A 17,352-nucleotide genomic window follows, 5' to 3' on the forward strand; every position below is an offset into this window, starting at 1 on the left:
TTTACCTCATATTGTTATTAAAATTAGTAGCTAATTAATAGATTGCATAAACCTAAGAAATAAAACATCTAAGTATCTATCTTGAATATAAACTTATACATGCCGTCTGTCGTTTATTTTTTAAATGGCATGATTGCAATATTAGAGAAGAAATGAAATGAAAAAAAATGTTGTGTGGTTTTATGAAACCACGGTAAAACTGTTCGAACGGTTCCGAACTCTGCTTTGTGTAGCGCATACCTACTCGGCAGCCGCGATACACGCGACATGCGCTACACAGACCAAAAAGTTTGAGACGATGTAATAAAAGTTTCACTTTAAAAATTCAACGTCAGATTTGCTTTGTCTAAATACACACCGGCTAAATCGAAATATTGAAATACGAATATGCGAAAATGCAGTGATACGTCCTGTCAACACCGTATTTAATGTGTCGATAACCCGGGAACCGATTATAGGTAATTGGGAACGTTGACGTGCTCCAAATTATTGGCTCTGCTAATACCCCAGCTTTCGATGGTTTTCCTATGTACTTTCACCTAGACGTAATAATTTTGTACTTGATAATATTATTTTTGTTTCTAGGTAGCTTTAATACTTTACGTAGGATGCTCTTAATTATTCCTCGAACTCAGTATCCATGGAGATATATATTTTTTATAAAAATGTTACGTTTACAGGCAGCTCCATGTGTATCGATCTATTAAAAATATTTGTATATTTTACGTAATTTGCGATTTTTCTGTTAGAATGTTATTTTTTGTAACAATGTACCTTTTTTAAGTGGAGATTTTCAGCCGCGTTATGCACATTTGATTAAAATATTATGGGTTCTATGTTATCTTGTATGTGCGTTATTGTCTATGCGCAGTCCATATGACTGCTTGTTTTCGTTTTGTTAATGTGTTTGTGCGTGGTGCAGGGCTCGCGCCTGGAGGACCAGCGCTCGGAGCTGCCGCGCGCCCGGCCGGCGGCGCCCGAGCCGGACGACGACTTCTTTGCACAACTCATGAAGGCGCAGTCGGGCCGACTCGACGACCAGCGGGCCACGGTCAGTTTACATAGCTTTTATTTCTTTTTTCTTCTATTCTTTTATTTTTTTGTGTTTTCAGTGCAGACTATATATAGAAGTTACTATTTGTTCTGAAAAACGATGTTCTGCCTTATTCTTATCACTTAGGGGTATAAAAAATTGAAGTTCGATTCTCGATATGCTTCGGAGGAGTTTAACTTCAAACACGGCGGCACGAGAATTTTATACATTAGATGTTCTGAATGGAAGAATATAATAACGACTAATATCTCCGGATCCTTGGAAATTGCAAACTACTACTTCGTTTATAACAATTAAATACTTAATTACAAGTTACTGTATTCATGAAAATTATAGTACCTTGATTTTTTACGCGACTGATTAACCTTCACATTATTGTTTGTTAATATTTCTTACATTGCAAACTAGGTAATTACGAGGAGAAACAATACATCGATAAGTTAGAAATGAACAAGTTATTCAAAGTCGATCGGGTGATGATTGCAGATTTTACTGATGAACAAATTGGACCATTAGGTACACCGTGACTCACCGCTATGAAAAGTCAATTACGATCGATTATATCGATATTCACTTATAATACCACAAGAGCTTCAAAATTATCGGGTATTTTCCGATAGGTTCGTTGCAAACAAATAAAGGAGTCAAGTTTTTAGTCACGGTTAAAACGCAGTTTTGCTGTGTTTAGTCACGGTTCCTGAAAAACTTGACGACTTTATTTGTTTGCAGGGAACCTTGAGGGAAATGCCAGATAATTTTGAAGCTCGTGTGGTATTCGGGAGATTATTTTTCCGTCCCAAATGTCGCCCAATAATTTCACAATTGAATTCAACCTGTCAGTTTGACGTCAACGACCAGAGAAAATTTTCAAAAAATTATCAGTATAATACCATGTAGGTTGTACCACGTGACGTCGAATGGTGCAATTCTATTGGTCGATATTTGGGTCGGAAAAATAATCAGTATAATACCATGTAGGTTGTACCACGTGACGTCGAATGGTGCAATTCTATTGGTCGATATTTGGGTCGGAAAAATAATCAGTATAATACCATGTAGGTTGTACCACGTGACGTCGAATGGTGCAATTCTATTGGTCGATATTTGGGTCGGAAAAATTATCAGTATAATACCATGTAGGTTGTACCACGTGACGTCGAATGGTGCAATTCTATTGGTCGATATTTGGGTCGGAAAAATAATCATTATAAAGGCGTTTAAGAATTCTATATACATTTGTGGAAACACATTATACGTTACAAGAAGTCGGTTTTTAATTGTTCGTAATTTTCTCCGACTGTTATAATTGTTGGACCATTGTTAACATAACGATGTGTTTCTTATATAAAGAGCTATGTTGTAAGGAATGATTTTAGCTATAAATATCTTCCATATAATGATCAGTCAGTACCGGGGCTGAACAACAATACGATAGAGTCATTGTTGCTAGCGTTGGACGCAGGGAAGTAAGCGCTAAATATTAAAATACACTAAGCCAAACACTCGTAAACCGATATCATTGTAGGACACCGGTTTATGACACGTTTGTTGTTCGTTTGTTTGTGTTTCATTTACTAACTGACAACTTAGTTCCTAGAACAGGCCTCGATTCATTAGAGCAGCCAAATAAACGAACGATATCGAATGTTTTGTCTATCCCCTGCCCGAAACACTTGTTACGTCCCGGCCTTAACAGCAAACTGCTGACTACGCCGTTCCCATGGGAACGGAATGCGAGCGTGGTTTTGCTGTGTTCTCTTTTAAGACTTCTTTAGAATAATCATTAAAAATGTATATTGATTCCTTAACCCAGGTCTGCACCGAGCAGACATGTGTGTAAAAGTTTCATTTTAATTATTAAATGTAGTATTTAAAGTAAATCTGGTTTTCTTTTGGGGCCTCCGGCTGTGGGAAATGTAATTCACTCCCGTATGTGTTATTGTGTGTATTCACTTACACCAGACACCAAACTTTATGTCATGTTTTTTTTTTTTTTTTATTGACGATAGGGAAGAGCTACTTATATATATATTTATATTTTTTGAAAAATAATATTTATTCGCGATATATTCCTGTAAGAGCTGGTCGGTGGCTTCTTCTATGTTTCGTTCGTGTTTACAGTTAACTAACGCTTTTTTTACTTTGGAAAAAGCGCACCGTTTATAACTAGCTAGAAATTAAATGCTTCAATTTTACGGACTTCTTTTCTAGAATTAATTTCTAACGAAGAATTTAATTATTGTATGGCTTTTCAATTATTAGAATTCGCTTTAAAGATATTATTAAAGAAAAATATGCATTCATTTGTATGATCATATTGGAAGTGGTTTTTGTATGCCCTTTTACCGTATACGTGTCTTTAAAAACAATAAGCGAATTTTGTATTATATATTAATTAATGCTTGATAAGATTTGTCTTGATTTTAAAGATAACCCAAACGTTTGTAGGTGTCTTTAAAAATAAGAACGAGACCATTGTAAGATGAATGATGTCCCGTGAATAATGGAGACTGAGACACACGCTAAAATACAAGTGTACCTAAATTAATTAAAAAATCTTAATTATATGCGCGATATATATTCCTAACACTATTCCTTAAAAGTACATGCTCCCAATAATTGTAGGTAGTTACATTACAATGTGATTGAATCACTATTGAGCGTCGATTGAAAAACGAAAATCAATGAGTATTCAAGTTCAATGGCAGACGGCACACACACAACATCGGAACCGCTAACAGGAATTAATATGGAATGGCAGCTTTACAATATATTTGCGAAAACAATATTCATCCGACGCTGTTACAAATTGGTAAAGACATTTCACACACATCGTTGTTATGCGTGGAGATAGCTCACAGATTCCAAAATTCATAAATATTTTTTCGGCGATGATATTAATGATAAAATATTATGCGTATTGATTTGAACACTGGAGTATAGGTACCAATTTAACAAATTTTCATATTTGTAGTGATCTTTTACTCACGTCAATGTCAATAAAAGGAAAGATTTTTCATCACATCTCATATTTTAAAGACTAAATAAATCGTCGAGATAATATGATATGTGATTTTGTGGCTCTCGCACTGACCTACGGTGTAGATACTTAATGGTGTGTTAAATGAACGATAATGTTTAATTCAGTTACCTAGGTGAAATTAAATCTGAATCCTTGGAACGATTTTCCATTCTAACCCTGACCGTGTCACCGCTACGCGTCAACCTGTCCTCGCTCCGCGTTCATCCCGCGAAGTTTATATTTTAATTCATTTTATACTCACCCATCACCTAAAAAACTAAATATTTAAAACAACCTCGCCCTTACAATCGACGCGAACTTCCAATTGAACACGTGTAGTTAGTTTTTGATGAATTTGACAAAACAATTCGCTGTGAATTCGCAACACGGCTCGGTCTGCGGACGCATGCCGCCGATCGGCACATGCTGCCTTAGGACTGAGCCTTTTAGACTACAAGCCCGCATAGGACAAAAATATGGGTCAAATGAACCACCAGGGGACATATCTAGAACGATAGCAGAGCAAAAAATAATAAGATTCATCACTATGCCGTCACTTGTAAGCTGTCCAACTGAGTGCAGATGAGAATTGAAAAGTACAGGTAGACTCGGTAAATTTTGGTCATATATTTTTGTACGGCATTCTTAACCATCGATAGATCCATTAAAAATAATAAGAAACCGCTCAGTGCCGTACAAAAATGGTGGTCCACCAAGTCGGAATTTTTATTTAATTTCCGAGAGTTACCGGGGGTAAATTTGGTCATCTGACCATGTACGGCATCTGTGTCATACTATTGCTATACTGCTTTTAATCCATTATTCCGCAACGCCGTACAAAAATCATGGGGACAAGGGGAAAAAATCGAGAGTTGTAATCCCCTCTCTTTCCCCACTTCAGGGGGTCATTTGACACAACACGAAATAAATTTATTTTTAAAGTATTTTATGCATAGATAATATTTTTTCATGTGCCGTACATTTTCGTTGGTTCAAAGGGGAAAAATCTGAAAAAGAAAAAAATCCATATAACGAAATGTTTGCTTTATATTTTTATAATAAAATATAAATATACATTAATATTAAGAAGCTCGAGGTGGTTAATTATCACCTTGGAAAGTCGGAGTCAGGTGGAATGGACAAGCAAATGCTAGTAATATATACATATTCAAAATGTACAAGTAAAGCGCTTTCAAATGATACCAAACACTGCATATTTATCTTAACTTTATTTTTTTACTCTGTATGTTTTGTCCGCTAGAGGGCGCCACATTAGATTTTGTGAAACCCCATATAGCCTTTAGCTAGCTGGTCGCTGGTTATCCAGTGAACAATTCAGACGCCTCTAATGATATGTCATTTGTCGAATTCTGATAAGTAGTTTAGAAGTTACGAGGGAATAGATGAACATACATACATGACCTGTAAACAACCATAACCCTCCTTTTGCTTTGCCGTAGTTGGGTAAAAATATGTTAATGCCGTACTGTATCAAATGGCCATAAAGCACTCTTAAAATTGTAGCTTTCGTCGCTTTCATCAGCCTAAAAGATGTGGTCTGCACAAAAATGTACGGCATCGTTTTTTCCTAATTTATCTATGTTAATACTATTTAAAACAACGGATAAAGTGTAGAAAACTATTATATTTCATTAATCTACGATGTTTAAACTTTAACAAAATTTCTGGTTTTGCATTTCTCTATAACTTTTTTTAGAACGGTTTCTTTTGAACGGCAATACTATACAACAATTGAATTTTACAATATCATGTTAAAAAAAAAGTTCCCGTACAGGGTCAAATGACCTTACAGCTCTTTATATCAAGAATTCGATGAAATTAAGATGATTATTGGTATACATTTAAAAGAACAATTATTTTTTGACGGCATTGCTTTTAATAGTACTTTTGAGTGCTAGATAATGTTTTGGAACCGAAGCCGTACTTAGTCAAATGACCCCCTGGAGTGGGGAAAGAGAGGGGATTGCATCTCTCGATTTTTTCCCCTTGTCCCCATGATTTTTGTACGGCGTTGCGGAATAATGGATTAAAAGCAGTATAGCAATAGTATGACACAGATGCCGTACATGGTCAAATGACCAAATTTACCCCCGGTAACTCTCGGAAATTAAATAAAAATTCCGACTTGGTGGACCACCATTTTTGTACGGCACTGAGCGGTTTCTTATTATTTTTAATGGATCTATCGATGGTTAAGAATGCCGTACAAAAATATATGACCAAAATTTACCGAGTCTACCTGTACTTTTCAATTCTCATCTGCACTCAGTTGGACAGCTTACAAGTGACGGCATAGTGATGAATCTTATTATTTTTTGCTCTGCTATCGTTCTAGATATGTCCCCTGGTGGTTCATTTGACCCATATTTTTGTCCTATGCGGGCTTGTAGTCTATTTGTTCAATTACATCTATTAAGATATGGTATCTATCTGTTTGTACAGTTTTATTTCTTTAACAGCAGCAGTAGCAGCAGTTTTGTTAATATTTTATAATAATTAGTTGCTACAAATTAATTTCAATATTCATAGAATACTTTGAGACAAACCTCAGACGCTATGAAGTATGATTGCAGGGGAGATGCATAAAATAAATCCTTTCCTTTAATTTCTTATACATTTCTACATTGAGACTTCTCTTAAATTATGTTAGAAGGCAATTAGACAAATAAAATATATTAAAAATGCTTTGAGGGTTAATATAAAGAAAAAGCATACTTCCACTATTAGTATATGCTTATATTTTGCAGTTTCGATATGAAGACAATTATTTTAAATTTATTTATGAGATTTTTCTTCGAATCTTGGAATATCGTAATAAAATAATATAATTCATTAAATCGTAAGCAGCTTATCTATTTAAAGAAATAAACAATAGGACGCCCACTCGGCTCGTGCCGCCTCACTTTCGTTGGAAATGTTAGAGACGCATAAACTAGTTCTCGTGCACTTTGAGATGCGGAGCCTCGAACTTAAACTATTGATCCCGGCTGTCGGCGCGTGTTTACGTGTATCGCTATATCATTGCAAATTTCATTGAATCATTCCACAATATGCGATCGAAGTTCGTTCCGGGGGTACACAGCTATAACAATCGGTCCGTCCGATCGTTTTACTAAATCGTCGCAGTTAGCTGAAACCGCTGCCCTTAACGATATCAGGTATTGTAAATGCATGTCGTCTGTAATTTTGTCGTTACGAGTAATTTGCGTAATACATAGACGACGAATACGAGCTGAAGACGGGCGCCTAGTCCGCGTCGCGACGTTTGAAAAAAATACTTCAAAGCGCATTATGGTTCAGGTGCCCTTTGCACTCCTGATGTCTTTGATTGTTTCTGGACGACATTTTATAATCGATTGATTTATTGTTTACACGTTTTATAATATAAACGTTATTATAATGTTCTGTAATCTGTTAAAATCCCGATATTGACGACGTCCTTTTTAAAGCTTTTTTATTGCTGCATTATTGAATCGAAGTTTTCGAAGAATAATCATTTCTGATTAATTATTTTAACTGTAGCTCGAATGATACGTAATACCTGCTTCCTAGTATTAAGAGTTGTTCAAAATATAATATGTTCAAACACAAACCACTTCACTGTACAAATTACAAATTACAATACATTGATACAATTTAATTATGTTGGGTATGAATTCTGATTTATCATTCTCAGTTTTTGCTTTTATGTTTCAGAATTTAATTGTATAAATATTTTCTTTTATTATTACTGAAACAATATATAATAAAGTGGTTTGATTGAGTACTCTTCTTAGTAGCATTTTTTCTCTAAGAAATAAAACAAACACATTGTTTATCTTAAGTATATTTTAAATATTTGCAAAAACAGCCACTACGATTCCTATCCTTACCCATTTATAGAAAAGTCTCGTATACCAAGGGGTCGTATGCAGTTACATTTTACATCTATCACGAATATCTTTTTTGCGGGAATGAAAATTAGCGATTTTAACTTTAGATATTTTGAATGATCTCGGATAGAATTTGGTGGCCTGCAGTGGCTATATCTTCGTTGCGACTTGTGACAAAAATATATTTTAGTATTTAGTTACTTATGCCAAATTACCATCAATTATGTTGTTATGTTGATTTGTAAGCCATCATCTCCTGGTTTTCATCTTTATTTAATATTTTCACATACGTGGGCCACACTGAAAGTTTTGCGTAACTAATAAATAAAACAATTTATTTGTCTAATATTATATTTACTACTTTTACAGTATTCTCCGTTACATTTAAAACACTTTTTCATCCGTTCAAACCATTTCTGGAAACATGAGTACCACTGGTCCGAGGGTATGTTTTCTGCGTGCTGTTTGAAAGCAATCACGGTCTCTTCTGGTCACGTAAATGTCGAACCACTCATTGAATCATAGATTTTTGGGAAAAGGAAGAAATCGTAAAGTGCTAGGTTAGGACTGCGTGCGGCATGAGTCATGTGCTCTATGTTTTCAGAAGCCAAAAATGACTTTGTTTTGTTCGCGGTGTGCGCCGAAGCACTGCCATGGTGCAACAAGATGCGACTTCTAGGTCGCTTTGCCCTTATTTTTTCTAAGACATTATGCAAACAAATAGTGGTGTACCACTCAGCATTAACAGTCTTTTGTTACTCAAGTGGGATAGTGCAGACAGGATTCGTCTTAGAGAAAAATAATGCAATCATTTGTTTGCCGACGATTCTCGCCTGCCTCAATTTGGTTGGTTTGCTGTCACTTTCAAACACCCACAAAGAATATTGGTGTTTTCTTTCTGGAATATAACCATATATTAATATTTCATATCCTGTCACGATATTATACTCGGCATTAGAAATTAGAATGTTTATTTCTTAACACCAATCTACTCGATGTCGTTTTTGTTCTGGAGTGAGTTTTGGAGCAATTCACCGGCAACCAAGCTTCCTAACTTTGAAATGTTCATGTAAAATTTTCTGAATTTGGCTCATACTAATCCCCAAATGTCCTCGAATCTCCTAATAAGTGATATGGCAATTTTCTTAAATTAGTCATCTGACGGTAGCCATATTTTCCTCCGTAATCGCAGTTGAAGGTCGACCTTCACGAATTTCATCATGGAGAGAAACACAGCCGCTGAAAGCCGATGAAATTCAGCATATCAATGCCTTACAGTGCTCAAATGAGGTGCTTCCCTCCCAAAAGTATTTTGAAGGCGAGCAGTGCAAACTTTCGGAGAAAGCGAACTTTTAAAATCATCAAAAATCATCGCCCTAAAATTGTTTCGTGTTAGTTCCGTTTTGGCTACGGACAACGAACTTCAACTTGAGATAAAAAAAAATTGACAAGCGCTACCCGCCAAATTTTTTTTTACTCAACTAATGAGACTTCATATGTTAAAAAAATATAACATTCGAAATTCAAACATATGGGTGGCCAGAAACGCAAAACTTTTAGTGTGCACTAGGTATTGTTTCCTATTTGCCAGGTAGCTTTTTATCAATAACTATTTATTATCTAAATAAATTGCGCATTTCACAGTAGACGTGTTTCCCTGTCTTTCCACCTTTGGTGGCCAATATTAAGAAAATATAATTAGCCTACATCTGAACGTACAAGAAATGCAATACGGCGATGAACATCGCCGCGGGCCATGAAAGTGAATAGAAGAGGGCAATCGATCCCACCCGTGCGTAGGAACTTGGCCTTAACAACTTAGCAAGTATTACTTCGAGACGAGATTCAATTGACCCAGAAGCTCAAGTTCACGATCATGAACAAAGCTGATTGTCGGCAACTATGCTTTTGCATTATTTTTCTAAGTAGATGCTATGTTTCACAATATATGGCATATGGTCTTAATTTTTATTAAATAAATTTATAAACGCAATAACACACAGATCGTTTTATTAAATTTTAAAATCTACCGAACTTCATGTAAAAACTTTATCGGACATGGTGCTACCAGACCAAACGGGTCATTTGGCTCTACCTGTCGAACATGGAATGACTTGAATTTAGACATTTCTTACATCTTCTTTTACCAAGCTTTTCAAACACCGACAACTATGTATGGACACATTGCCAAGTAGAGACGATAAGAAGATAAATGCTTATTCATCGTATTTGGTTCTGGATATACCTAAGTGTATAAACGAAGATTTTTCTCCCGATTAAATATTGAATTAGCATTGATTTGTATGTATTGTTCATAAAATTTCCCTAAATACATATTATGGTGTTAACATTTCAGATCCCGCTGCAGGACAGGCAGAACAAGGCTGCGTCGGGCTCCAAGAAGTAAGCGGAGAGCGCGACCAGTTCCATATTATTTGCACGTTAGCTTTGCGTTAGTCCGCCCCCCCCCCTGCCCTCGGCCCCCGCCCGCCGACCATAACTCAATTTCCCGTATTAATGATCTGCCCCACAAATATGTTGCTTTTTTAGGATCCACCCCAGTCATGCATACTTTGTTAACGGTTACATTTCAGTTTTTCCGTACAATTTGCATCTGTTGTTCGTGATAGCTTTTTAAGGTTTGTCAAATTAAGAAAATACAAAATTCTACTCTTTATTATATTCTTATTTAAATAATGTGTTATAATTATGATACTAACTGTAATTTAGTTATGTTAAATGCAGATCGTTAATACGATATCGGTGTTTATCCCTAATTTTAAGAAATATTATTTAATGAAAGAAAATCCTTTTATTGGTGTCTATTTTAATCTACAGTGTTAATTGATTACGTCACACCGTCACACTGTTCTCGAATATTCACTAAACTTTGCATTTTTACATTCCGTTGCAAGTTGAAGCCGTCTGTTGTATTTACTTTAAGATATTTGCTTGTAGACTGACTTTATAGACTTTTTCAAAGTAAACCTCGGCCTAATTCAATTACATTGACTTATTTTACAAAATAAAATGAATATATCAATAGTTATTATACGTTTAATATGTTTTTAATTATTCGAAACGCACCCGCACTGAACGGACAATACAATATACGAGATTACTTTTAATTAAAATCAATTAATTATTATTTCACAAAAGGCTGAATGGATTATTTCGTGGAATTATTTTTATTGTGTATGATTTTTTTTTATTGTATTTATTAGTTTAGGAGTCGATTAGGTCTGCGACGCGACACCACACGTATTTACATAAATTAATTGGGCAAACCAAAATAACAATATCGTAAAAGAACGTTTCATTATTATAATACCTAACATAATTTAATATTGTAAAGGAATACACTCTGGAAATTTAACCAACTAAATTGAAATTAAATAATAGTAAATGATGTCACACTTAACCGATCTGATTTATATTGGCGCTCCTTGACTCAATTAAAGTGAAGTCTGAATACAATTAATTTAGCTGTAATTAGCTAAGACAATTTTTAACTGTATATATATTTTTTGTCAGCGATTGTCTTAATCGTCGTCTATTTGTGTATTAATAAATATTCATCAACTAAATAAAACTTTAAATTAATATTTAACTTGACTGCAAGAAATTATGCCGATGTACATTCATCCATCATGCATTTTTGTGCATTTCTGTCAATTGGCATGAATATTTTAAAATTATAAACAAGCATCGTTCATTTGGAGTACATTCTTAATAGCTTATATTGGTCTAAGAGCCCGTGGGAAATCGTCCTTCACCGATCTGATGGTTAACAAAGAGACATATTAAGATGAGACATATTTTTTATAAACAAATATGCCAATAAACGCTTGCCTATCGAAAAGTGGTCATGGCTATTTTTAATTAAATTAACTTATATAGATTTTTTTTCATCACCTTCATACTTTTGATAAACCAATGAAATTTATTTGACTGATAGTTTTTGATACACTGAACATGCCTAGGTGTGCTTTTTTTTTCACCTATTTTGATTTGCCTGTTTACACCTGCTTGCCAGGTGAACATGAACACTGAAATGAGTAGGCATGCTACCTAGACATATTCTGTGTATCAAAAACTATCAGTCAAATAAATTTCATTTGGTCTCTCCCACGGGCTCTCCTACTACATTGGTCCTACTACTCAAACTCAAAATTTTTATTATTCTTACTTGGATAGAAAAGTTACTGAATTAAAAAGTTAAATAAACTCATAATCTCAAATGTTGTTCCCACCTAAAAACTGGTATCATATTAGAGAGACATTCCACACGAAGAAGGCAGATTTTAGGTCAGGTTTCAGATTTCAGTTTTGTTTTAGTATGTTGTGCCTGTTTGCTCGGTATACATACGAAATATTTTTGCATTGCTTAGCCTTCAAAATACAGGTTTTATGAAGATTTCAGTAAACGCAATTTCTAAATAAATTGATGAATTAATGGTATCTAATAGCCTTTTTACCCTCATATTTCCGATCTTGAATTTATTTTTAAAATCTTATGAAAAATATTTTTCTTCTGTCATTTTTTTACAAAATTAGCTTTACAAAATTAATTTTTTAAATTTTGTTTTCTTGAACTGATATTGACATTCGAAGTTGACATGCCTCACGTTTACTAAAATCACCAAAAAAACCTGTATTTTGAAAGCTAAGCAAAAATATATCGTATATATATCGAGGATATATAGCATAACATGCTTGCTAAAATATAAGAGGAATCTTAAACCTGACCTGAAATCTGTGCCCCTTCGCGTGGTATGTGGCTGTTGCTTAGTAATACTAGTATAATATACGTGCCGGTTCGCTCTGCAGACGTTTACATTTATGATAAGTTTGTGTCGATTGAATGTACTCATTATTTATATTCGCTAGCTATAAGTTACCGCTATTTATTTATATCTTACGGTGCTGATGAAACTGGAAACGGCCGATAAATATCTTCATATACATTCATAGTTTATTTATAAGTCGCTGTGTAGACAGAGCACATATTTTTTAATATGGAAACGTTTACGAAAAGAGCGTGGTTCCAATCAGTCAAAAAAGTTGTGACCTTAAATTTCCCGCGCTCTTTCAAAAATAGAAAAAAAAGATATTTTTATGGCTTTACCAATAATGTGTTGAAAAAGAAGATAGGTTTCTCAGATTGCCAAATTTTATTATATTTAATATTAGGCATTATTATTGACGGTTACAATAATTATTGTGTGTTGTCATATTGTTATTTTATTCAACATTGTTACAGTTTCGACTTAGCTAGACTAAATTAATTGTATTGTATTGTATATATCTAACTATCTCTATTAAAAATTTAAATATTATTGTATTTTAAGTTCGGCCTATTTTCATGCCTCGGTTCTTTTTTGGTATAAATCTGTTTAAAGTATTTAGGTAAACTATGAGTGATGGTTCTATTTCGTAGTTCGTACAAATGTCCTAGCTCTTTATGAATTGTTTAACACCTGCTTCTTATTTATAATTAAATTAATTTACACCCCCATGTTGTTTTATTTACCCCTTGTTTACCCCTCACCTCACCTAAAGGCTAAAGCAATGCAAAACATTTCGTTACTGAGTATTTGCAGCGCAGACATCAGAGCGAAAGCATATTTTGTGGCTGGATATTTTCTTCTAAAAATCGAATATTGAAAATATGTTTAATTAATTTAATGTTTTACATATTATCAATTAGGTATTTCAAGATAATATCATCATCTAGCTTTCCGCCCGCGGCTTCGCCCGCGTTTTCAGAGAAAAACCCGTTCCCGTAGGAATTGGTTCAGTAGTTCAGGCGTGATTGAGTAACAGACAGACAGACAGAGTTACTTTCGCATTTATAATATTAGTATGGATGAAATCCTTATTACCGTTGGTCACGGCATCAAGGAATTCTTGTTTTGAAAACCTCAGGAAATTTGTGAATCCAAAAATTAACCGCAGATTAATAATTAGTAAGGTACTACGTCCTCTAAATCAATTAGTAAACAACACTGAACACAATGAGTTCATTGTTTATCCTCATAATATTTATGTTTAGGAATACAGATGTGCCTTTGAAATGAATAACTAGATGGAGCCAAAATCAAATTATTTGTTGTATTGGTCCCAGAGTAAAAGCATATACAGACGCTCCGATTTGGTTGGTGCCAACCATATTGGAATTTGGAACCGACATGGCATTTGGCAACCATTCCAACATTGATTGCTACAGATTGTCCGACGGTTGGCCTTCCAGCTGTCAGTTGACCATAGAGTAATATGTCAGTTGACCATAGTACGAAGAGAATGGGCTAAATTCTACTATAGAAATAGATAGAAATCATCGAGATAGTATGTACTACGTACTAGAGAGGCGATCGCTACTACACTCTCTTTAACACGAGCTAGAGGTAAGAATCACAAGTCTCTTTAGTCTGTGTCGGACTGTGCCCCCCGCTTGCCGCGTCAACACGTGTCATTGCTCTGTTCAAAATGCCTTCGGGTTTGCTTAGATATTGTTTTAACAGTTCCCATAATACAAACAAAGCCCGAGGAGTGACTTTTCACCAGTAAGTTTCCTTACTATGAGTAAGTCATGCATTTTACTAATATTGTTATCATTTTGCGAAAAATCACCACGCGTTCTGCGTTTCGCGCCATTTTTCATAGATTAACAGCACAGACGTGACACTATCGATGAGTCTGTTAAAAAAATGTAACTGGATTTTTTTAACTATGTATATACAATATCTACTAGGAAAGATTACCGTGGTGTAGTACCTAAATATTTATACTTTTACCCGACTACGCAAAGTAAAACGGTAGGTTATATTAAGTAATATTTATTTATTTACCTATTTTTATTTATTAAAAAAAGGTTAATCAACAGTTGTTCCAATAGGATTTATAAATTATTATGCACAACAATTACAAATAAAATAAACACAACATTCACAGAAACTAATACAGTAAAAGTTCCTTAATCGCGCTTCCTCTATTCGTGTTTTCACTATTCGCGGATTAAAAAAATGCGACCCAATTTCTATATTCACGACTAAAAATTTTTTTTATTCGCGGATTTAATAAGTACATACATAATAATAAAATTATTCCAATAGGTATCTTACCCAATATCCTTGTCAAATGGACTAATAAGAAAGTAAAATAGATCTTATTACAAGTTTGCCTAAAGTACATAATATTATGTATAATATTATATATTCTTAAATGATATCGCCGAGGCCTTTGACACAAGCCGCCTTTGTCGCAAGCCACCTCTGCGGCGATTGATGTTTTTGAGAATGTAAATAAACAGAATGGAAGCAACCTTATAACTCAATAAATAAAGTATATTTTTAAATGTAGTTCCGTTTATGGTAAAAGCCGCTTTGCGTATTTATTGTTTCGTCTTTCACATTCGTTACAAAAATTGTGATCGAGTAAGGGGGCGTCCATAAATTACGTGAGGTGTTTTTTAAAATTTTCTGCACCTCCCTCCCCCCCTGGTGAGATGTCGTGAGAATTTATTCAACCCCTCACCTATCCTCGAATCTCACGTGAGATTTTTCAAAATGTGAGTTTCTTATACGTAAACGCCATCAACATTGAATCATCGTATCCATTTAATTAGGGCTATTATAAACCAATACTCCAAAATTCGATTACATCATGAAGCAAAAACTGATAAAACTATTGATTACTACACAAAACGACAAAAGCTTACTAAATTGATATTATTTAAAGGAAATTAAAATACATAGTTTAATATAAAATCCTCGTTTTATTAATTCCCTAGTATCAGTACCACCAGATAGTACCGAGTAAACAGATTGCACAATGTGTCGCATCTGCACGCATTGCTTAATCTTTGAACTTGAAGCCACGCCTCGCTCGTTCCACACGTACCCCACCACATCGGCCGCGCGCAATGTTTTTGTTTGGAATAACCCCTCTAGTAGTACATATATCTCGATGATAGAAATAGAGAAAATTAGAGATAAACTACGATAACATGGCGCGCCCCTCCAAATTACTGTTTCAATGTGTGTAGTGACATCCTTACGAAGGAGTTTGTATGTAGTTGTACGTATTCGTCTTTAGTACTTTAGTAGCAGGCCGGCAGCGGTCTGAGACAGATTTGTTGGTCAACTAATCATAAGTTGCCGAGCGCCCAAGACAACGCACGTGTCGTTTTCATAGCGATTAGAGCGTGACTAGTCGAGCAACAAATCCGTGGATTTGTTTTTGTTTGACGGCCGTCTCATTACGCACACATGCGTTCTGAATCTTGGTGGTGCATTGTAAATACTTTCACAAATACTTTCAAACGTTTTGAATTTTGGAGGGGCGCGCCATGTTATCGTAGTTTATCTCTACAGTCATATGCGGCTCTTATAACTTATTTTTAAGGTTTTTAATGTAGCCGCACTGTCAATTTTTTTTAATACTTCTAACATAATAAAATACGCTTGATTTCTGGCATCTCTATTGGCGTAATCTTTGTTACTTAAGTCCCACAAACAGGGAAAGTCTTTATATAGTTCCAGTAATTTTATTAATATGTCACGTTCGGTGACCGTAACTCCCTCGGCGTTCATGTTGACGTCCTACACCGGCGGCGTTGCGAATATGAATGAGCCAATTACCTATATTACTCTATGGAATGAGCCGATTTGGTCGGAACAAAGCTTCCAAACGTTCCAATTTGGTTGGATCGGATAGGAAGTTGGTTTGGTCGGTATTGCTGGCGCATCCGACCACGTCAAACCAATATTAATAATAATTATGTCGGACCGACCGCTCTCTTCATTTTCCGATTTGGTCGTGGTTGGATGGTTGGCACCAACCGAATCGGAGCGTCTGTATATGCTATTAATAAGGCTATTAAGGGCGTATTCAGAAAGAAAGCTTGAAACTTATAAGCGCTTATCGGCGCTTGTCATGTTCATATAAATATGACAAGCAAGACAATGAACATGACAAGCGCCGATAAGCGTTTATAAGCGCTTATAAGTTTCAAGCTTTCTTTCTGAATACGCCCTAAGGTCGCATCATGGCAATACCGTCACGTCAGTCGTCATAGAGTAGGGCAAAGGTATCTTTGATACTTGCCAAAAAAGTTTCACTTCTGACACTTCTTCTCTTATTGTTTCTTTTGTTGTTTTAGTTAAAATCCCTCTGATTCTTAATGTCGTTTCTACCGAGAAAAATCTGCAAGAATCTCGATAGCTTAGACGCTAAGGCCTAAGATTAAAGATATCTTACTCTTTATAATTAATTGTAAATCCGTTATTTTCTTAAAAATAATTGCCATTTAAGTGTAAAAAATCTAAGAAAGATAATATTTAAACTACAATTTACCTAAACGACGGCCGACATAACCCGAC

General features: G+C 34.9%; 2 protein-coding genes across 2 annotated transcripts in view; one reads left to right on the forward strand and one right to left on the reverse strand.

The window, feature by feature from the left end:
• Positions 1 to 13,485, forward strand: part of pins (G-protein-signaling modulator pins) — a 42,956-nt gene extending 29,471 nt beyond the window's left edge. Inside the window, exons 9-10 of the mRNA XM_089695305.1 lie at positions 923 to 1,051; positions 10,326 to 13,485. Coding sequence (XP_089551431.1) covers positions 923 to 1,051; positions 10,326 to 10,376 — 180 coding nt within the window. The 3' untranslated portion in view covers positions 10,377 to 13,485. The remainder of the gene's footprint in view (positions 1 to 922; positions 1,052 to 10,325) is intronic.
• The window catches only part of LOC149491559 (uncharacterized), a 118,297-nt gene that overhangs the window by 66,104 nt on the left and 34,841 nt on the right, over positions 1 to 17,352 (reverse strand). The gene's annotated exons all lie outside the window — the stretch shown is intronic.

This window comes from Colias philodice, chromosome 1, assembly GCF_061535455.1.
Source record: "Colias philodice isolate Cphi_HAF_F1 chromosome 1, ilColPhil1 Martin Lab GWU primary, whole genome shotgun sequence".
Classification (NCBI taxonomy): Eukaryota; Metazoa; Arthropoda; class Insecta; order Lepidoptera; family Pieridae; genus Colias; species Colias philodice.